The sequence below is a fragment of the Tursiops truncatus genome, chromosome X, assembly GCF_011762595.2.
Source record: "Tursiops truncatus isolate mTurTru1 chromosome X, mTurTru1.mat.Y, whole genome shotgun sequence".
NCBI classification, from domain to species: Eukaryota; Metazoa; Chordata; class Mammalia; order Artiodactyla; family Delphinidae; genus Tursiops; species Tursiops truncatus.
The window spans coordinates 38,825,413-38,848,373 of NC_047055.1; the positions used below are offsets into that span (position 1 = coordinate 38,825,413).

General features: G+C 36.4%; 2 protein-coding genes across 2 annotated transcripts in view; both read right to left on the reverse strand.

Moving 5' to 3' along the window:
* Positions 1–6,667, reverse strand: part of RNF128 (ring finger protein 128) — a 98,539-nt gene extending 91,872 nt beyond the window's left edge. The window contains exon 1 of the mRNA XM_019949490.3: positions 4,495–6,667. Coding sequence (XP_019805049.1) covers positions 4,495–4,900 — 406 coding nt within the window. The 5' untranslated portion in view covers positions 4,901–6,667. The remainder of the gene's footprint in view (positions 1–4,494) is intronic.
* Positions 6,668–12,557: 5,890 nt separating this feature from the next.
* Positions 12,558–22,961, reverse strand: part of RADX (RPA1 related single stranded DNA binding protein, X-linked) — a 63,926-nt gene continuing 53,522 nt past the window's right edge. The window contains exons 13-14 of the mRNA XM_019949487.3: positions 20,807–20,974; positions 12,558–14,040 (exon numbers count right to left, since the gene is read on the reverse strand). Coding sequence (XP_019805046.1) covers positions 13,910–14,040; positions 20,807–20,974 — 299 coding nt within the window. The 3' untranslated portion in view covers positions 12,558–13,909. The remainder of the gene's footprint in view (positions 14,041–20,806; positions 20,975–22,961) is intronic.

Sequence of the window (22,961 nt, forward strand, 5' to 3'; positions counted from 1 at the left end):
CCTAGCCAGGGCAATCAGAGAAGACAAAGAAATAAAAGGAATACAAATGGGAAAAGAAGAAGTAAAACTGTCACTGTTTGCAGATGACATGATACTATATACAGAGAATCCTAAAGATGGAACCAGAAAATTACTAGAGCTAATCAATGAACTTGGTAAAGTTGCAGGATACAAAACTAATGCACAGAAATCTCTTGCATTCCTCCTATACACTAACGAAAGACCAGAAAGAGAAATTAAGGAAATAATTCCTTTCACCATTGCAACAAAAGGAATAAAATACCTAGGAATAAACCTACCTAGGGAGACAAAAGACCTGTATGCAGAAAACTATAAGACACTGATGAAAGAAATCAAAGATGACAAAGACAGATGGAGAGGTATACCATGTTCTTGGATTGGAAGAATCAATATTGTTAAAATGACTATACTACCCAAAGCAATCTACACATTCAATGCAATCCCTATCAAAGTACCACTGCCATTTTTTACAGAACTAGAACAAAAAACCTTAAAATTTGTATGGAAACACAAAAGACCCCCAATAGCCAAAGCAGTCTTGAGGGAAAAAAACGGAGCTGGAGGAATCAGACTCTCTGACTTCACACTATACTACAAAGCTACAGTAATCAAGACAGTATGGTACTGGCACAAAAACGGAAATGGAGATCAATGGAACAGGATAGAAAGCCCAGAGATAAACCCACACACCTATGGTCAACTAATCTATGACAAAGGAGGCAAGGATATACAATGGAGAAAAGACAGTCTCTTCAATAAGTGGTGCTAGGAAAACTGGACAGCTACATGTAAAAGAATGAAATTAGAACACCATAAACAAAAATAAACTCAAAATGGATTAGAGACCTAAATGTAAGACCAGACATTTTAAAACTCTTAGAAGAAAACATAGGAAGAACACTCTTTGACATAAATCACAGCAAGATATTTTTTGATCCACCTCCTAGAGTAATGGAAAGAAAAACAAAAATAAACAAATGGTACCTAATGAAACTTACAAGGTTTTGCAAAGCAAAGGAAACTACAAACAAGACAAAAAGACAACCCTCAGAATGTGAGAAAATATTTGCAAACGAATCAATGGACAAAGGATTAATCTCGAAAATATATAAACAGCTCATGCAATTCAATGTTAAAAAAACAAACAACCCAATACAAAAATGGGCAGAAGACCTAAATAGACATTTCTCCAAAGAAGACATACAGTTGGCCCAGAAGCACATGAAAAGCTGCTCAACATCACTAATTATTAGAGAAATGCAAATCAAAACTACAATGAGGTATCACCTCACACCAGTTAGAATGGGCACCATCAGAAAATCTACAAACAACAAATGCTGGAGTGGGTGTGGAGAAACGGGAACCCTCTTGCACTTTTGGTGGGAATGTAAATTGATACAGCCACTATGGAGAACAGTATGGAGGTTCCTTAAAAAACTAAAAATAGAATTACCATATGACCCAGCAATCCCACTGCTGGGCATATACCCTGAAAAAGCCATAATTCAAAAAGAGTCATGTACCACAATGTTCATTGCAGCTCTTTTTACAATAGCCAGGTAATGGAAGCAACCTAAATGCCCATTGACAGACGAATGGGTAAAGAAGATGTGCTACATATGTACAATGGAATATTACTCAGCCATAAAAAGGAACAATATTGAGTCATTTGTAGAGATGTGGATGGATCTAGAGACTGTCATACAGAGTGAAGTAAGTCAGAAAGAGAAAAGCAAATATCATATATTAACGCATATATGTGGAACCTAGAAAAATGGTACAGATGAACTGGTTTGTAGGGCAGAAATAGAGACACAGATGTAGTGAACTAACGTATGGACACCAAGGGGGGAATTTGGCGGGGGGTGGTGGTGGTGGGATGAATTGGGAGATTGGGGTTGACATATATACACTAATATGTATAAAATAGATAACTAATAAAAAATAGATAATGTGATAGATGGTAAAGCCTTGAGCTTTTGGAGGAGGAGGAGGAGGAGTTGTTGCCCTACCCTCTGTGCCTAAACAAAACCCTAATGAAAGACAGCAAAAACAAACACAATTTTGGCTTATGTTATAAAATAATGACTCAATCTTTAATGGTCTAGGGGCTGATCATAGAGTTTTCGTATCCACACTCCCTTCCCTATGTTTGTCAACTGCATCATATAATAGTATCTATATAAGAGAAATTTCTGGGAAGGAAGAACTCCAATGACACACTAGTTGACAGGTTTTATAACGGCAAAACACTAAACTTACAATTTTAATTCTTTGGGGTTGAGATCGTTTAACGTTAAAGCTCAACATTCATTAAATAAAGACCCTAAAACAGTGCCTGACATATATTAAATGGCAATAAATATTAACTATTACAGTTACTATGATTATGCTATTTTTTCAAATGTGCTTATTTTAAAACATGCAATGCCGTAGCTTTAAAAAATGTTTTTGATCACATATCCTTGATTATATTGGAAGTATATATTCAATGATAAATGTAACTGCTTTGTTTCTTAAATTCTGCTCAGAGACATATACTCAAATGACTGTGCATGCCTTTTGGAGAGATTTACTGTTTTGGTCAGTCTTTTAAATTCAGTGGCTGAGCACCTACTTTCCAGTAGTTGGCCCTTATTGCATGATGCAAAGCAAGTTTGGAAAACATGACTACTATTTAGTTTGATACTGTTTATACTTTTAAAAAAGCAGAAGATTTATAAAACAGAAACAGACTCACAGACATAGAAAACAAACTTATGTTTACCAAAGGAGAAAGGTGGGGAGGGATAATAAATCAGGAATTTGGGGGTAACATATATACACTACTATATATAAAATAAACAACAAGGACCTACTGCATAGCACAGGGAACTATACTCAATATTTTATATAACCTATATGGGAAAATAATCTGAAAAAGAATATATATATATATATATATATATATATATATATATATATATAACTGAATCACTTTGCTGTACACCTGAGACTAACACAACACTGTAAATCAACTATACTTCAATTTTAAAAAAAGAAAGAAAATTATCCTAAAGAAAGCAGGGGAGTGAACAGCAGAATGTGGCTATGCATGTAAAAGGAAACCTAGAATACTCAGAATCTCTAAGTTGAAACATAGAGCAAGTAGGTTCCTTAGAAAAGGTTTAATTTCTAATCTTCAACAGAAAGCCACCTCATTTTATTTCTACAAAAATAAAATTCACTCGTAAAATTATAGGTACATGCAGATAATGTTTATGAAGTGCTCTTAACTTCAAAAGAAAAAAATGTGAATGCCTGGGTTCTCCAAATGTCCAGGATATGTTACAAAAGGTAGCAAGTAGAGCTTTGTACATTTACAATAATTTTGTACTGTTAAAGACCATGTTACCTAGTTTTTGATACCCAGAGAAACAAGCAGCTTGTTTTTCAAAGATTAGTACTAAATTGCCATACTGTAGGTACACAACCTGGATGTTCCACTCTACTACTCTTAACACAAATTTGTTTTTTTCTTACAGTTCTGAAATCTGGTTGATTTAATTTACATTAATCTTCTCAGAGGCCAAACTTGGTGGTAAGAATACCAATTATCCTGGTATTGTGTTCGACCAGATCTTACCCTGTTTGAAATTACCATTTTTCTCCTTTGGCCAAGTCTGGGGTCAAAAAACCTTTACCCACCTACAGTATAGAAAACTTGTTTCAGAAGTCTACTTCTTCATTAGTTTAAAACCATTTATTTGGAAAGTGGCATTTTTTACAAAATGAAAACAGTAATTCTAAGAAGTACATTCCTTCACAAAATTAATAAATTTGATAATTATATTTACTTAAGAAGTCATAAGTCAACATTTTTAAGGGAAATCTTTACTTTTGGTGTGAATTACAGAGGTATCCAATTTCAGCCTTACCGTTTTCAATGTATAATGTTTCTTACAGAGTAGTTTTAGGTATATTAGTCCCACAGACATTAAAATATCACATGCACACAGCAGAGAGTTGAATTCTCATTTCTGTAAGCATTTTTCACACTGACAATATGCTACTGTTTAATCATAATAATGAATCAGTTTTGCAGTTACTGCACACTTGAATACATACAACCCTGAATCAAACTGAAAAGTACAAATTAAGAATGAAATTTAAATATTTATATTTTCTTGAATGGTTACAGGTAAAGGCACATTTATTAAAAAGCAATTCTGTAATACACACTGAGAAAACTAGTAGAGCTAAGAACATCGTGAAAGAAAACAGGAACCACTTCATGAATTGCTTTTGACCTTGAAACAAATTAATTGCCAATATTAAATAATAGTGAAGTAATTCAGAGTAGTGCCAGGCAAGAAAATTTAAAATACACTTGTTTTACAACCTCATTGCCAGACCCTGAGTCATTGTAGATGGAAATACCATGTTAAGATAAACAAAGACATTCACCCTCTTTGGGAATCAGTTCTTACTTACCGAAATTTGCCATCTGTATCGTCTGGTTGCCAGTGTCTGGAGCATTGTAAATCACAACAGCATCAGCATTTCTTCTGCCTGCTGCTTGAATTTTTTCTGAAAATGTACAATTACCTCTTTCTATCAGTGCAATCCAGGGCTTCTTAGTATTAGTAAACTCAGTGTTGTAGTCACAAGCTAGGTAGTTACTGCCCTTAGGGATGGCCACCACCCCCATAGCATTAGCCACCGGTGAGGCTAATCCATAAACACCACATTCACATGTCTCTGTTGAAGTGTAGTTGCTGGTTTCATTGTAATAAGCCACAGTCACACGGGCATTCATTGAAAAAGGTGCTGTGATTCTAAATAAAAAGGTAAAAATTACCAGCAGCTGAAAACAACTGGACTTATTCTCCTGGTTCATTGCTCATTCATTTGAGAATAAAATTTAAGATGTCTGCTGATATTTCCAACTATCAGTCACCATTTGTCCACTCAGGTCCCCACTAAGCAGAAGTTTGAAATTTCAGCTGCAAGTAGGTAACTGATCTCACCTCTAGCAACGTAAGCTCTGAATACATCAGCTCTATTTCACTTTACTTAGCTACATTCCGTTTTGCCTGCCCCTCCTCCAACTGTACACACATGTAACCCTTAACCAGGATTACCTTAGAAATAAATAACACCATCAACTTTATTCTACATGTCAACTTATCAGGATTGGATGACTTCCTTCACTGACATTTTTTTCTTCTTACTGTTCCAGCTAATGAACTTTCATAAACATGGAGTGGATTGGAATGAGGAACTGGACTCTTGGGATTACCATGTGACAAAATGAAAGTCACCTCTCTCAGATCATCTAAAACACCAAACTGGTTTTCCAAGCCCTGCTGAAACAATGCTATCAACCAGTTCAGCCGGAAGTAAGTTAAGATCCATCATTTTAATTGCTACGGCATTGGTAGAATTGATTTCACAGCCTTTTTTTCTCTTATTTCTTTGTGGAATTTTTCTTAACAGGCTCCCCAAGGAACATCTTATGCTACCTTTGTTTATTCATTGAAAAGGAAACATATTCATCGTTAGAGATCCTTTCAAGTACAAGGCCTTGCCCATGGTGGGCACTCAAATATCTGTTGATGCATTCCATTAATTTTTATGTCCCATGTGTTATACTCTAACAAAAGACTGTTCAAGGTTTATCTTTTAACATTTAAAAATTTTAATTCTAGTTCTTTCAAATGTATAGACAGCTTTAGTTATTTCGTCGCTTCCTTTACTGTAAGCTCTGGTTTTTTTTGCATTTTTTATATATTCTTTTTTAACATCTTTATTGGAGTATAATTGCTTTACAATGGTGTGTTAGTTTCTGCTTTATAACAAAGTGAATCAGGGGCTAGTGAAGGAGTAGATGAATGGACAACAAGACAAACAGAGATATCAGGAGTCTGACTGGGCCAAGAGTCAGCAAACTACACAAATAGGCAACAGGCTGTCAGAGAAGCAGAAAGACACCAGGTCAAAAGGAAGGCAGACACAATGGTAGCCTGAAGTCCAAGGAAAATAGTCTGAAATAAGAAATACCACTAGAGTCAAGGGGACAGGACAACAGAAAATAGGAAACATTGTTGAAGGACATGATCAATAAAGCTATTTTCCCCCACACACACTTCTTGTCCGTTCTTGGGCATCTGAGGTATTAGCGTTGGACTGGACCCTGAAAGTGGGAACCAACAGTTAACAGCAGAGGAGAGTTCACGGAATCTGCAGTAGAACCTGATGGATAAATCCCAGCAGATGCACAATAGAAATATGAACCTTTTTATCCTGTTACAGCTGCTGATTACTCATATCTCCCTCACAGTACCTGGTATTAGTAACAACTTACACACAGCAATCACTTAATAATTATTCATGAAAAGTTTAAAGGTCTTGTGTATTAGCTCATGGTCTATTTCAGAGTAAACACTATTGCCAACGTTCAAACTCATAATAAAGACTGTATTCACTAGATAAAGAAAACTATCAAACTGAAAACAAAAGTGTTATTGTCAAAATGATTAGTCTGCTAATTGCTAATAGACATCTGTGATAAATTCAACATCAGCATTCAACAGGCAATTCATTAGTAAAGTTGTAGAAATTTGAGTTAACCTTCTCTACCAGTTATTAAATTGTTTCTAAAGGAACATCATTATATGCTTTTAAAATGACAACTTTCCATAACACTTTATGGCAGCACTGGTGAACTTTGCTAAACTATTTTAAATTACTCTGAAGTTTGAAGTGCATGACTTTGTATGGTAACCAGCATTATATACCTTGTATGTAAGTGCTTTTATGTTTCCTTGTATGGCTTTCAGAGAGTCATAACTCACAAAGATAATTTTAGATTGTTTTTAAAATTTTACAGTTAAGTAAAATTAGTCCTAGAATGATAAATACCCATCAATGCAATTTTCCAGTTAAGTCTTAAGGTAATTTGCTGGGGTGGGGGGCGGTGAGTGGTCTAGTACTTATTCAGTGTTTTTAAAATTTTATCTGTGGAATACCTAGACTCACTTGGAAGTTTATTAAAAGTGAAGATTTCTGGGTCAGCCTGAATCAAAATTGGAGGAATATATATAGGAATTCACATTTTAAATAGCTCTCCAGGTAATTCTTACACACTTTACAATTTAAGAACTTTAGATTATACAAGTTGTACATGATGAATAGTATGGGATCTAGTAGGTTTTTTTTAATTAATTTATTTATTTTTGGCTGCGTTGGGTCTTCATTGCTGCGCGCGGGCTTTCTCTAGTTGCAGTGAGTGGGGGCTACTCTTTATTGTGATGTGCGAGCTTCTCATTGCAGTAGTTTCTCTTGCTGTGGAGCGCGGGCTCTAGGCACTTGGGCTTCAGTAGTTGTGGTGCGTGGGCTCAGTAGTTGTGGCTCGTGGGCTCTAGAGCGCAGGCTCAGTAATTGTGGCACACAGGCTTAGTTGCTCCGCGGCATGTGGGATCTTCCTGGACCAGGGATTGAACCCGTGTCCCCTGCATTGGCAGGTGGGTTCTTAACCACTGCGCCACCAGGGAAGTCCTAGTTGTAGTTTTGACAGATTAGCTGCTGTCATTTTATTTCAACCTCATCGTGCTTCAACTTCCAATCTATAAAGGTCTGATGTTTTATTTGTACTTTACGTGGTTCTCTGAACATTTCTGAAGTTATCTTAAAAACCAAAAGGTTGTGCAAGTGCTGATACTGCAACAGCTAGTGTTATATCCTCAGGAAAATAATAACCTCTCCTGGACTTTTTCTTCTTTTACACAATGAAAGAGGTTGGGTTAAAATTTATCTATCAAGTCTTTTCCAGATCTGCCATGCTAGAACTCTATGAAAATGAAAGTTGTTTCAAAACTATCAATTGTTAATTTTTCCTTATCAGAACAATTGAAGTGGAAGCTGCATTGAGAGCAGATGAACTATGGCACCTAGATAGGAGGTAAGTTCAAAGTACTGGGTGAAGCTTGATCTCTAATAAAACTAACAAGTGCTTGAAACAGGACTATGTAACAGTGGTTTTCAAACTCGTCTGCACATTAGAATCATCTGGGGGAGATGTTGACTCTCTTGACGCCCAGGCTACACTCCAATCAGAAACCTGGGGTGGGGGTGGCATGTAGGAATAATTTTTTTAATTAATTAATTAATTTATTTATTTTTGGCTGCGTTGGGCCTTCATTGCTGCGTGTGGGCTTTCTTTTTTTAGTTGCGATGAGCAGGGTCTACTCTTCATTGCCGTGCGTGGGCCTCTCATTGCGGTGGCCTCTTGTCACGGGGCACCGGCTCTAGGCGCGCGGGCTCTAGACACGCGGGCTCTAGAGTGCAGGCTCAGTAGTTGTGGCACACGGGCCTAGCTGCTCTGCAGCGTGTGGGATCTTCCTGAACCAGGGCTCAAACCTGTGTCCCCTGCATTGGCAGGTGGATTCCTAACCACTGCACCACCAGGGAAGCCCAGGCATAGTAATTTTTAAAACTCTCCAGGTGATACCAATATGAAGTTAAGTTTCAGAACCACTGCTATGTTTCAAACATTTAATACTACTGGACTTTTTCAACTACTTGTACCTTAATAAATATTAAGTATCTTAGCAAAGGTACACAATATTAATTAAGGTATAGAGAAGTGAATCACTCATCTCTTAAGCAAGGAACATTTCAATTTTTTCCATATGATTGAATAACAGCTATGGCAAACCTACCATTTAAAGATGACGAGGACTTCCCTGGTGGCGCAGTGGTTAAGAATCCGCCTGCCAATGCAGGGGACACGAGTTTGAGCACTGGTCCGGGAATATCCCACATGCCACGGAACAGCTAAACCCGGGCACCACAACTACTGAACCTGCGCTCTAGAGCCTGCGAGCCAAAACTACTGAGTCTGCACTCTAGAGCCCGCGTGCCACAACTACTGAAGCCCGTGAGCCTAGAGCCTGTGCTCCGCAACAAGAGAAGCCACCGCAATAAGAAGCCCGTGCACCCCAACGAAGAGTAGCCCCTGCTTGCCGCAATTAGAGAAAGCCCGCGCGTGCAGCAACGAAGACCCAACGCAGCCGAAAATAAATAAATAAATTTATTAAAAATAAATAAATAAAAAATAAAGATGAGGAAGTACAGGGCTGTGTTTCTAATAGAATACAGGTACCCCTTGATTATTCATAGCAAACTTCCAGTTCTGCCTTGGGTGACTCTGACTTGGTGTATGTTCAAAAGAAATTAATTTTAATATTAGCCCTAGCCAAATAAAAGAAATAGTCACAAGGCCATATCCAGCTACAAAGGAAGCAAGAAAAAGTATTCTTTATTCTACATAGCCATGTGTTTAGCTAAACATGGGGAGAACTATTACTATAGAATAGGTATTAGGGTACAGCTAGCAGTCTCTGCTAACCTTCTTATAATCCATTCTCCTTCCAGGAGACAGTGACCACTCTAAAACATGAATCGAATCAAGGCATATCCCTGGCCACAAACCACTTAATGGCTTCCTAGTGCTCTGAAGATACATACTAAAATCCTTACCATGGACTATAAGGCTCTGTGTAATTTGCAAGAGCCTTTGTCTGTCTGTCTCGTCTTGTATCCAACATTCCGCACTCCAGCCATATCAGTTCTCATTCAAGTTCTCAAGCACACCTTGTGCTGCAAGGCCTTTTCACCTCAAGTTCACTTCCTCAGGAAAAACTTTCCCAATGCCCCCCGGCCAGCTTCCTTTGTGAAATTTATCTTATTTATTTGTGCAATTATTTGAATGTCTTTCTCCTCCACAACACTGTAAGCTTTATGACAGTAGGGGCCATGTCTGTTTTTGCTTGTATTGTATTGTGTTCCTAGTGCAAACTCAGTGCTTGCCATAGAGTGGGCATTCAAATACTTGGAAATATGCTGCAATAACTGGGCTCATTATTTTATGAACCCTAGGATTTAGAGAAGTTTATCTCACAGTAATCTACTAGCTGAAAATTTATTATTATTCAAACGTTTTACTTTGTGCTCAAATTAGAGTTTAAAGAAACAGACATTGGAGTTATAAGCCCAACCTTAAAATTTAATTGCCTTGACAATATTTTTTTTTTTTTTTTTTGCGGTACGCGGGCCTCTCACTGTTGTGGCCTCTCCCATTGTGGAGCACAGGCTCCGGACACGCAGGCTCAGCGGCCATGGCTCATGGGCCTAGCCGCTCCGTGGCATGTGGGATCTTCCCGGACCGGGACATGAACCCACGTCCCCTGCATTGGCAGGCAGACTCTCAACCACTGCGCCACCAGGGAAGCCCACCTTGACAATTTTACATTAAATCATTTAGTCTTTTTCTGTTTCAGGTTCCTATCTACAAAACAGACATTAAAAACCTTGTTAGGGGCAACTCCTAGATCTTAAGCGACTAGAAGTCACATGCAATAATCTCAGAATAGCATCAGAAGTACTCAAATTTAAAAAAAAGTTACTTGATTTTCAATGAAAATGTGCATATGATTAAAAACAGCTAAAATATTTCAGATTTCTGTTTTGAAAAAAATACATATATGTATCAATCACTGAAAGGGCAACAAATTAGGAAGAACATCAGCAATAAAAATAACTGAGATTTAAATATTTCAATTTTTTTGTTATGATGAGCTGCTATAATTGATAATGGTCTAATCATAACTTTAAAATGTTCTTCATAGAAAACCACATTTTCATGACACACATGATAATAACACAAAGACATTTTTACTGTTCTAATAACGATATTAACATACCAAAAGAATCATACAACTGGATGGGACCATTATTTTGCAAATTTTACAAATAAGAAAACTAAGGCCAAGCAGTTTAAGTGGCTTTCCTTAAAGTTCCACAGGGATTTAGGGACAGACCTGTGGCTAGCTTTAAGTCTGTTTTTTCAAAATCTACTTTTTATTTCTTTAGTATAAAGGAAAGCAAAAACTTAGGGCTAGAAGTGGTATCAACATAACAATGTAAGAATGAGGGATAATATTTAGTGGGTGGTGTGACCTAGACCAAGAGATAAGTTTTTATCTAATGTTTCCATTTTGGAGATGTGACATTAATGTAATATGACTTGACTCAAATATAATCGCAAATAACTGAAATCTTCAGATAATCCCCAAATCTAGTTTTACGTATTCATTTTAACCCTTTTCCCTAAAATTTCCTTACTAAGCACAACTGATTACTGAAATAAGCTGTACTAATACATACTTCACCTCCCATCAGTTTACCTGAAAACTCATGGGTAGCAATGCTTAAAAAAAAAAAAGGAACTGTACCTGAACAGGTAACTAGTAAAATAGCAACCAGCTCAATTATAAACCATATAAATGACTTCAGAATAATAGAATTGGTTATAATCTATAGTCCATGTTGGCAGAAGCTATCTAGCCAAAAACATCAAATATTATTAGTGTCACCAAATAAGGGTTTCAAAATTTTTAAAAGTCCTTGTCTTAATATGAATAAAATTAATGCAGGATAATTCCAACAAAGAAAAGTGGCAGGATAAACATGTACTCAGATTCTTCTTTTAATAGTTTATCAAAGGATTTCAATGTGTAGATCTCATGTACCATCTAAAATTAGAAACTTCAGTGAAAGATTGTGGTCTTGTGGTAGACTATGTAATATTTCATAATTTACTAACTGATTTGTTAATATAAAAGTGACACCACAGTAGTATATTTGTGTTGCTTTGGAAAGAATCAACACATATTGTCACTTGAAGATAAGGTATTCTGATGTAGTTTGCTTTTTTACTTAGAAAACTGCCACAGTAGCTATCCAATTTTGCCATAAACTGGAAATGTGGACACAGATGTTTAACTCCAAATTTGGATAGAAACATTACTATAATATAAAACAAATTGCCATGGAAGTTGTTTTTAAAGATCCTAAATCTTTTTTTAAAATTAATTAATTAATTTATTTTTGGCTGTGTTGGGTCTTTGTTGCTGTGCACAGGCTTTCTCTAGTTGTGGCGAGCGGGGGCTACTCTTCGTTGCTGTGCACGGGCTTCTCCTTGTGGTGGCTTCTCTTGTTGTGGAACATGGGCTCTAGGTGCCCAGGCTTCAGTAGTTGTGGCACACGGGCTTAGCTGCTCTGTGGCATGTGGGGATCTTCCCGGGCCAGGGCTTGAACCCGTGTCTCCTGCATTGGCAGGCAGATTCTTAACCACTGCGCCACCAGGGAAGTCCAGGATCCTAAAACTTAATAATGAGTTCATATTTCTCATTCAATATAAGAACAGAAATTACACCTGTTAAAGTGTGTAGTTTTGCAATCTCGGCCTGAGGTATTTTAGTCAATAGCCATTTAAGTATTAACTTTTTCCCTTCTCCAACTTTTATGAGGCACTAAAACTGAATTGCCTGTTAAAGTTTATAATAGCTTAATACAAAAGCCCAGATTCTGTTTGATAAACAACAGTTTTCAACCCATATGGAAGAATCATATTGGCTCATTTAGCAAGCATGTGTAGGTCTAATATAGGCCAAAAATATGAAGGAAAAACATCAAATACATTCAAAATGAGATAGGTTTTAACTTCTTTAATAATACAGTCAAAATTTTAACATGAGAAGGATTCCCTATTTTAATTAATGTTTAAACACAATTTTAAAGAACAAAAGATTGAACACATTTATGAAAAAACTGTAGCATCTGTCTTTAGGTTCATGATGCCCAACACATTTAAAATGTATAGCATATGAAGTTACAGAACCACAGGGCTAGAAGGAAGCCTAAAAGTTAATAGCTTAACTACAATCGGATTCATCTTGAAACAGTATTTTTTTTTTTTTTGCGGTACGCGGGCCTCTCACTGTTGTGGCCTCTCCCGTTGCGGAGCACAGGCCCAGCGGCCATGGCTCACAGGCCCAGCCGCTCCACGGTATGTGGGATCTTCGCGGACCAGGGCACAAACCCACGTCCCCTGCATCGGCAGGCGGACTCTCAACCACTGTGCCACTAAGGGAAGCCTGAAACAGTACTTTTTAACTCAAGTGATGGTCATTTTGGCTCATCTAACTAACCACGTAGATGTCAATCACAGAATCTTGCACATGTGGAATGGCCATTTACAGTTAAAATGAAGTAAGATAGACAACCAGAATAAAATCAATTCCCTTAGCTACTCTTTTATACTTTCAATATGAGCACTTAAAATGTTAATTTGAGATAAATTTTCACTATTTAAACTCACATTACATGTACCAAAATTACAAATGAACATAGCAAGAATACAGACATACTGTAGCCTCTGGCTTTAAGACCACACACTGGTCAAAACATTTAGAAATTCAAAGGATAAGAAGTCACATTAGGGAGTAGAAAACCTTAAAACAATTGAATTTGGCATGCTCTTTGTACAGCTGACCAAACTAAAGACCAAGGCAAATGGACATAACAATCCATGTGTGCTTTTGAAAATGATAGAAACTACCTTGGTTTTGAGAAATTCAGGTTGACCATTTTAGGAGAATTTAATCCTCAAATCAGCAATTCAAAATTCCCCATTACAGCCGAATAAAATGTTAAATGTCCATGAAAAGTTACTCTTAAGTTGGGATGCCTTATGCTGAGGCTTTAGAATAAAAGTATACTTCACAAATAGAACAGTGAACACAAATTATCACAAGTCAAGATAACAGTCATATAGAAAGAAGATGAACTTTCTTGATACACACAAATTGTTTCAATGACCTTTCCAAAGAATGAATTTAAAATGAAGTGTGCTAGCTCCAAATACAAGACGAACATAAAACCACTTAACTTTAGAGTGTATGTAATACTCTGAGAAACAGTTACTGAAATTACCAACAAAATGACAGAATATCTTTAAAGCAATGCCCTCTTTATAACCTTTAATAATTTCATCTGCCAGTTTTTAAGAAGTTTTATCTGGTCTATAAATTTTGTGCAAATAGACTTCTGTTTTACCGTTACCTAAATTACAGATATCCAAGATACCAACGATATGCACTTTATCCAATTCAGTTGCTGCTTTTATAATATCACCTAAAAGTAAAAAGCAGATGGTAAGTATTGTAAAATAGTTAAATATTTACTTGGATTTAGTATCACATAAGCTGATTTTTTTTCTTAAAATTAACAGTGTCTCTCATCTTCTCCCTCTTCCCTCCAGTTCATCACATACATTCATCAAAGTTATAATATAGTAATTTCTGCCAATAACAGCGAATACATCAAACAGATGCTACCAAAAATGTCAAGATACAGGCTGGTACTCCAAAACCTTATTTGTTTGTTTATTTATTTATTTAGTGGAGCAAAGTAAATCTACATATTTTCAAGGTCATTTAGGTGCCAAGTAAACAACTTCTTACTACCCTTCAAGGAAATACAAAGATAAATTTTTCTATTTTGCAATTCAATCATCAATTATTTGCAAAATTTACAAGACATAAAGCAAAATTTAAAAAAGAAGCTTCTTTTAAAGTATGTTTCCTTTTAAGTGGCTTTATTAACTAACACTTAGCTTTGGATATTCTTAAGAAGCTTTATCAAGAATGGATCGGGTGAGTGACATTGATGAAAATGGCAGAGTACGGAATTTCAGGGCTCTGTTCCTCCACTAAAGCAACTTATAAGCTGGCAAAAAAACTCTCAGATCAACTTTTCCAGAACTCTGGAATCTAGACAAAAACTTAACAACCTGGTGAAAGATTAATGAAGAAAGAAGTTGCTGCACTATGGTAAGAGTGTGCTGTGGTGTTTTAAACTGCCCGCCTACTCCCCAGATCAGTAGCAGCCATGAAGATGGCAGCTCGTACTCTTGGTGCAGGTTGCTAGCACCAGAGGGAGCTACGCAGACCTTATTCTCAAAGATGTGGTTGTGTATTTTGACCTGTCAGGCAGCTCCCTCAAGGTCAGATGCAAGAGCTTGCTTGTGTTTCACCCAATTTGGAGCATCCCATGACTAGGGTAGCTTTCCCAATGGCTTTTGTTGAAAGCATATAAAGGCAAAAGCATTTGTCAGAGCAGATAGATCAGGGTTTTAAAGTTGGGACAAGCAATAGACAGACCAAAAAGCCTGGGGAGGAAGGGCCTGGGAAAAGAGATACGTGGGGGAATATGAGCTTTTAAGAGCTCCTGTGTATTCCAAGGAATCAAGAAGGCTACATGTATGCCCAGTGCTGGATGCACGTTCAGAAAAGGCCTGAGAAAACTCTCATTGTTCACCTCTGGCTGACCATCAGTCTCTGTAGAACAGGAAGTGAGGGCTAAGACAGAGTCATAAACATCTTGGCTAAGCACTGAAGGGGTGCCACAACACAGAGCCAATCTGCAAAAGGTGAGAAAGTAATGTTTTTCTTTTCTTCTTCTTCTTGGCTAAAATGTATTTAAGGAATCTCTTTCAAAACACTAACCACTACCAAGCTACTGTATCACAGACTTCAGTGGTTACACATGACAAAGACCTCATTTTAAACATGAGAAAGCTAAAACATTTAGAGGTTAAGTAACTTAAGTAAAGTCACAGGGTGATTCTAATCCAGACAGTCTGGCACCAAGGCATGGGCTCTTAACCTTTTGTGCTAGAGCTACATCTCTACAAAATTGTGACCAAGGGCCAGTAGTGGATCTAGATTTTGTGGGGCTTGAAAGGTATACTACTTGGGGGTCTTCTTTATGAAAGAGAAAACAAAATACAACAACACACACACACAAAAAAAAAACCCTAGAAGTGCTGTGGAAAGGATTTACACAAGTGAGAGCTCCTCAAGCTTAGGCTTCATTAGCTGCATAGGACAGCCACATCTGCTAGGCATGTCACAAAATCTGATGAATGATTTAAAATTGTGCAAGTTCACTAAAGCACAATGAATATAATAACAACTGCTGGTACTATATAATTTTCTTCTTCTTTGAGTGGGATGGACTTTAATCCAGATGCTTTGGAAAGATTTCAAGCTCTTCAGATTTGATGCTAACAGCAGAAACCCAAACCTTAATAATTCTAATTGTCATCATATCATTCTACAAATAATGACTTACGTAGTACCTGCAACATAACATATAAGTAAGCATTCTGTTTAGGTAACTCTGCCTACTTGTGTAAATGACAACCTCTCTGCACCTCAATCTGCTCATCTAGTACCTATATCATAGGCTGTTGTGAGGATTAAATGCATGTAAAAGCATTTAGAATGGTAGCTGACACATAGTAAGCACTTAATTAAATGCCAGCAACCATCATTTTCTACTTAAGAAAACCTAGTATTAAATTAAAATGTTATTATTTACATTACAAAGGAATCATTTTAAAATGATTACAGATTTTACCTATAAAATAAGCTTCTCTACATGTCACTTTAAAATGTTGGAATTACTAAAATTGTACATTTTTAGGAACATCACATATGCAGAAGGTGAGTGTGACAAAGGCAATGCTTTGTGTTTGCCACTCCATTTCCTCTTCATGGTCACATGGGAGACAAAGTGTCCTGGCCTCCCTTGTAGTTAGCTTGGGATCATGTAAATAAGTTCTGGCAAATGAGAATGTGAGCAGAAATGATGTGGCAGTTTGGGTCCAACAAAATTAAAAGTCAGTGTCTCCTTCATCTATTTCTTCCTCTGCCTAGACAACCCTAGAAGCCATTTGTTCCTGTTGGAGGTGCAACAGGATGGAAGCATGCTGGATTCCTGAATCACTGCTGGGGAGAAAGCTAATAACTGATTGCATCAGACTTGACTTGAGCAAGAAATAAATTTTTACTGTATTAAGTCACTGAGACTTTGGAATTGCTTTGTACTGCAGCACAGTCTAACCTATCTTGTAATATAGTGTGGTATTCCTGCCTCTGAAAATAATGTCGGAAACTCTGATTATCTAGAGAATAATAAAATTATTTCTTACATGTGTTAAAACCTTTCCATATCATGCTATGCTTCTGAAATGTTTATCAATGAAAACAATGCTTTCAAAGAGGTGGGATATATATATGTGTGTATATGTATATATATATATATATCCTTGTACTTCATAGTTAAATATAATACCAATTATAACACCATAACAGTAAGTATTATTCAATAAATGATTTGGGAACTATGGCTAATCCCTTGGGAAAACATTAAGCTGGATCCTTATCTCATTCTCTATACCAAAATAAAATTCCAAATGGATTAAAATTTTAAATTATAAAAATGAAGCCATATTATCAAAAGCAAAAAACCCCCCAAACAACCCAATTCAAAAATGGGCAAAGGACTTAAATCGACATTTCTCCAAAGAAGATATGCAAATAGCCAATAAGCTCATGAAAAGATGCTCAATATCATTTGTAATTAGAGAAATTCAAATCAGAACCACAATGAGATACTGCTTTAGGATGGCTGTTATCAACAAACAAACAAACAGAAAATAACGTGTTGGCGAGGATGTGGAGAAATTGGGATCCTCATGCATTGCTGGTGAAAATGTAAAATGATGCAGCTGCTGTGGAAAATGGTTTGGTTGTTTCTCAAAAAGTTAAATATAGAACTACCATATGACTCAGCAATTCCACTCCTAGGGATATTCTTAAAACAACTGAAAGCAGGGACTTCTTAAACAGGTACTTGAATACCAATATTCACAGCAGAACTATTCATAACAGCCAAGAAATGGAAACAACCCAAATGTCCATCAACAGATGAATGGATAAACAAAATGTGGTACATACATTCAACAGAATATTATTCAGTCATAAAAAGAAATGAAATTCTGATATATATTATAACATGGATGGATCTTGAGGATATTATACTAAGTGAATAAGCCAGACACAAAAGGACAAAACTGCATTACTTCACTTATATGAGATACCTAGAATAGGCAAATTCACAGGGACGGAAAGTAAAATAAGAGGTTACCAGGAGCTAGGGAGAGGGGGGAATGGGGAGTTATTGTTTAACAGGTATAGAGTTTCTGTTTTCAGATGATGAAAATGTTCTGAAAATGGGTAACGATGATGGTTGCACAACATTGTAAATGTACTTAGTGTAAATGTACTGCATTGTACAATTAAAAATGGTTAAAGTGGTAAATTTTATGTTACGTATATTTTACCACAGTACAAATTATATATGAGTAAAAAACCAAAGCTATAAAAGTATCAGAAAAACACATAGTGAATTAAAAAAAAATCTTGGACTGAGTGATGCCTTTTTGAGTATGACATAAAACCAGCCACCATAGAAATGAAAGATTGATATATTTGAGTACATAAAAATAAAATTACTTAAAATATCAAGATTTCCACTGAATAAACGTCAAACTGGTAAAAGTACTGCAACACACAATAAAGGGTAAATTTCTTCAATATGCAAAGAGAACTTACAAATTAATAAGAAAAAGAATGCTCATGGAAAAATGGAAAAAATAAAGCTAGCATAGAAAGTTCATAGAAAGAAAAAATATAAATGGCCAATAAGCATAGGAAGATATTCAAGCTTAGAATAATTAAGATATGCAAATGAAGATAATGATATAATACTTTTTTGCCTATCGTCTGCCAAAGATTAACAAGACTGATAACACCTAGTATTTCTAAGGGTGTGAGTAAAGTGGCACTCTTTCTTTTGGTTAAAGTGTAACTTGTTATAAATGCATATATCTTTTGAGTCAGTGACATCTAAGAATTCATCCTACAGATGTGTAAGTGCACAAAGATTATATTATATACATACACACAGATAGATATACTCATTGCAGTACTGTTTGTTAATATCAAAAACATTTGAAAAAGAAAAAAAAACATTTGGAAACAATCTAAATGTCCATCAATAGGGGACTGATTAAGTAAATACAGGTATATCTACACAGTGGAATATTTATAGTTACTAAACGAAAAAGGTAGCTCTCTCTATACTAATATGAAAGTTATTCAAAACACAGTGTTACAAGGAAAAAGTAGGTTATGAGACCATGTTTACTATAATTCCATTTGTGTGTACTTAAGAGAGAGAGAGAGTGTATGTTTGTGTATGCGTGTGTGAGAGACAGAATATACTGTTATATGCAAAAATAATTTCTTAAGGATTCAAAGAATACTGGTTACCTCCAGAGAGTGGGTGAGTAGGTTGGCAGAAGGGGATGGACCTTCAAAGGCAGGGAGGGGAACTTTCACTTTTACCCTGTGCCTTTTGGTATTGTTTGAATTTTTAAATTGTGAACATGTATAGCTTTTATAATAAAAAAGAAACTAGTTCATAAAAATGTTTAAAAGATGATACCAATGTTATACTATAAGCCACTGCATTACATTATTCTGTATATTTTTATCTTTCAGTTCGTAATTATGGAGGGAATAGAAATGTTTTGAATCAGACTGATCTGGGTTTAGATCCTAGCTGTTATCCATGCTGGTGAGTCTCTCTGATTTTCAGTCTAATCATCTATAAATAGGGGATAATAATGTTTACCTTGAAAGTCTCTTGTTAGGATTAGTTGTAACTTATGTAAAATGTCCAGGCACAATGCTTTGCACAGAGCTAAACGGACACTATCATTATGTCATGAAAAATACGGTATTCCATGTTCAAAATGAATCACCTTGCTTTTGATCACATCACTTTTCTAGGGATTCTTGCCCTTCATGTCCCAAAATACTAACTGCTTTGGCAGAATGGTACCAGGTATTTTCACTTGACCATGTTAGTGACTGCTGGAAGACTACTGGCACTAGCAACTAGTAGATACCTGAGGATTTTGCCTTGATTTTCTATATCAATAATAACATACACATATAGCAGAAGAAACGTGACAGAAGTGGATACTGCATGAAGCAAGAACATGAGTGCACAAATATTTAAAGTACATATTAGGGCCCTAATTACGAAATCTGGGTTACTGTAAGTCTAAGGAGCTGAAATGTAAGAAGTAATACTGCAGGTTAACTAATATACCATCTTTAAAATGGACTGTGGAAAAATAAAAAACCTCATCTCTTACAAAATTAGATACTCAAGTTCAGTTTGCAGTAACCATTACTGCCAAAAGCTACTTCATCATCAGGTACAGCTCATAAGACTTGTTTAAAAACAACACCCACTCAAGGGTTTCATCAGCTTAGAAAGACGCACCACAAAAATCCCAAGATAATAAAGCCTTTCTTTAAAGCTTTTTAAAATGTAATATTCTTATAAGCTTGATGAAAATGGCTAGAAACTTTACCACATGCTTAGGAAATAGAAATGACAACAGAAAGTGAATAGGATAATTATAATTGGACACATAATTTTACTGGTATATAGAAATGATTTATAGTTCAGGATATTATGTAGCAGCCTAAACAATTAGTTGGTTGAAGGGTTTCACTACTGGGATTACATACACTCCTAGCAGTCCTGAAGAAATTTATTGCATAGCACTTGAATAACTGAACATTTATAAGAGAAAACAATTGTACTCTACTATACTATGGAGGTATTGAGATTTCAGGCAATTATAAGGTGAAAGGCCTGAATTAAAAGGAGAGAAGAGTAGAAGTTGCACTGCTCCATGTGCATACCACTTAGGTCTAATGAATACTTACATTTAAAAATGTATTATAAGAGAACATTCTTAATGCCTGCCTGGAATAGAAACCATTAATCTATCCAATTTTATTTAAAAATATATTCTCATTTATAAGTCTTTGGGTACTTTTACCTAATAATTCTTTAAACTATATCAAATGTTAAGGCTAGAACTATTTATATAATAACATCTTAAGGTTAGGACTGTTTGCAATATTAATTTTATTTTCTGAGTGAAAAGATCCTGAGATTGTCTTACCTGTAACTGCTTTTGGACCTTGAAATCTGTCATTGCCAGTTAATTCCTGTGGAAACACACAGCTGTAATTCATGCAGGTCAATAATGTGTCTATTTGAGATGTTCGGACATCTTCCGGAGAATACTCGGGAAGGAATGCAACACTGATTGCTCTCTCATGATTCAGACCTGTTAAAGAAAAATCACACTTTATTAAAAGTGCAGTGGGTTAGTACATGGTGCTAACGTGGCCAGATTTGCTGGTTTGATCCGCACATGTGCCAAATAGCTTCAAAACTGTAAAAAAAAAAAAACTTTCAAAACTAGGAACTAAACCCTTTCCTGTTACAAACATTTATGAATACATGCTATTGGTTGAAAGAAGAGACACTTTGGAGCAATCTATCTCCACCACTGGAAATAACAATCCCAAATCTTTTAATATTGACAGAAGGCTTAAATTTCAATATCCAGAGGATAGCCTAGTCACATAAATGAAGACATGTAGGGTGTTTTCTTCATCATTCATGACAGGTGCCATTACAGGATAGGAGAATTCAGAGGTAACTACTGGTTCAATTACTGCAATTTGGACTTAAGGATATAAGACTCAAGCAAGGCCAGGGATGGTAGTAACAAGGTTCCATTTGTCCTCAAATATACAAGAAAAACTTTAATCACTCACCATTAGGGCTAGAAAAGGTTGCAGTATGGGGAAACAACCAACATGAATCCTGACCTGTGTCTGTTACTCTTTATGAGAGTCAATGTCAACTAGGGTGGATAAAAAAAGATTCCTAGAGTCAAGGGTTTGAGCTGGGTATTAAAGGATGAGTAACATTTAAATAGAGAGAAGGGTATTTCAGGCAGGACAGGGAGAAGCCAAAAGTAAAGACCAGAGTTAAGGAGACCATCTTGGCTGGAGCAAGGGTAAACGCACAGAGCACATCTTGAAAACTCTGAATTTCACCCAGTCACCCAAACCAGAAACCTAGAAGTTATCCTTAACTCCTCCCTTTCATTCTTCCCTGATATTTTAGTCAGCAAGTCCCGTAGATTCTATATCGCTCCTATTCAGCCCTATAGCAATGCTGAAGTATGGAGTAGGAGCAAATGGTAAGTAAACAAGTCCTTCCAGTTAAGCTGTAAACTGATCCAGAAATGCAAGTCTGTTCTTTTTTGTTTTTGTTTTTTGCAGTACGCGGGCCTCTCACTATTGTGGCATCTCCCGTTGCAGAGCACAGGCTCTGGACGTGCAGGCTCAGTGGCTATGGCTCACGGGCCCAGCTGCTCCGCAGCACGTGGGATCTTCCTTGACCGGGGCACGAACCCGCGTCCCCCGCATCGGCAGGCGGACTCTCAACCACTGCGCCACCAGAGAAGCCCTCGTTCTTTGATTTTATGGGCAAATGACACTAAGTTCCATAGCTTTAACTTAACGAACAACTAAGGGCTACTTAAAGCTTTTTAAGGATTACTAAAATCTGGTATTCATAAACTAAAACAGTCATGCCATCTAGAATTTACTGTGGATTCCAATTCAGTATTACAAGTATAGCTACCTCAGAACTCTTAGCAATGCTGCAAAACTCATGTCAATGTGCACACAATGGCATCCCATTTCCTTGATTCTAATACCAAATCTAACTCTAAGACATACCATCAATTTAGTAACAGTTTTTTAATGAAAAAGGAAATGCTGCATTAATGTACCCATTGACCATAAGATGCATTCCAACTTGCAAATGTAGAAAAAAAAAACGTATGCTTTAGAATTGAGAAAATATTAGAAGTTGGAAATCCTGATATTTTCAGGAAGATAGCTTCATTATCAGTGTGTCACTGATGCTATTATGAGTTGCTTTCTAAATTACAGAATGCTGTGAGTTTAGCTTCAACATTATTGGTAAAATTCATCATGAGTTGTTTGGTTAAAACTAGAGTTCAGAGTGCAAATGTATAAGTAAACATGCCTAGGGCCTCTGTACTTGATGTTCTTGTACATAGAATGTTCTTTCCCCAGGTAAACACACGGCTTGCTCCTTCACCTCCATCAGGTGTCTGGTGAAATGTTATTTTCTCAGGGAGACCTCCCTTGACAACTCTATTTAAAATTTAGCCCTTTCCTACAACAGCACTCTCCAACCCTTTTCTTCTAACCCTTATCACCATCTCA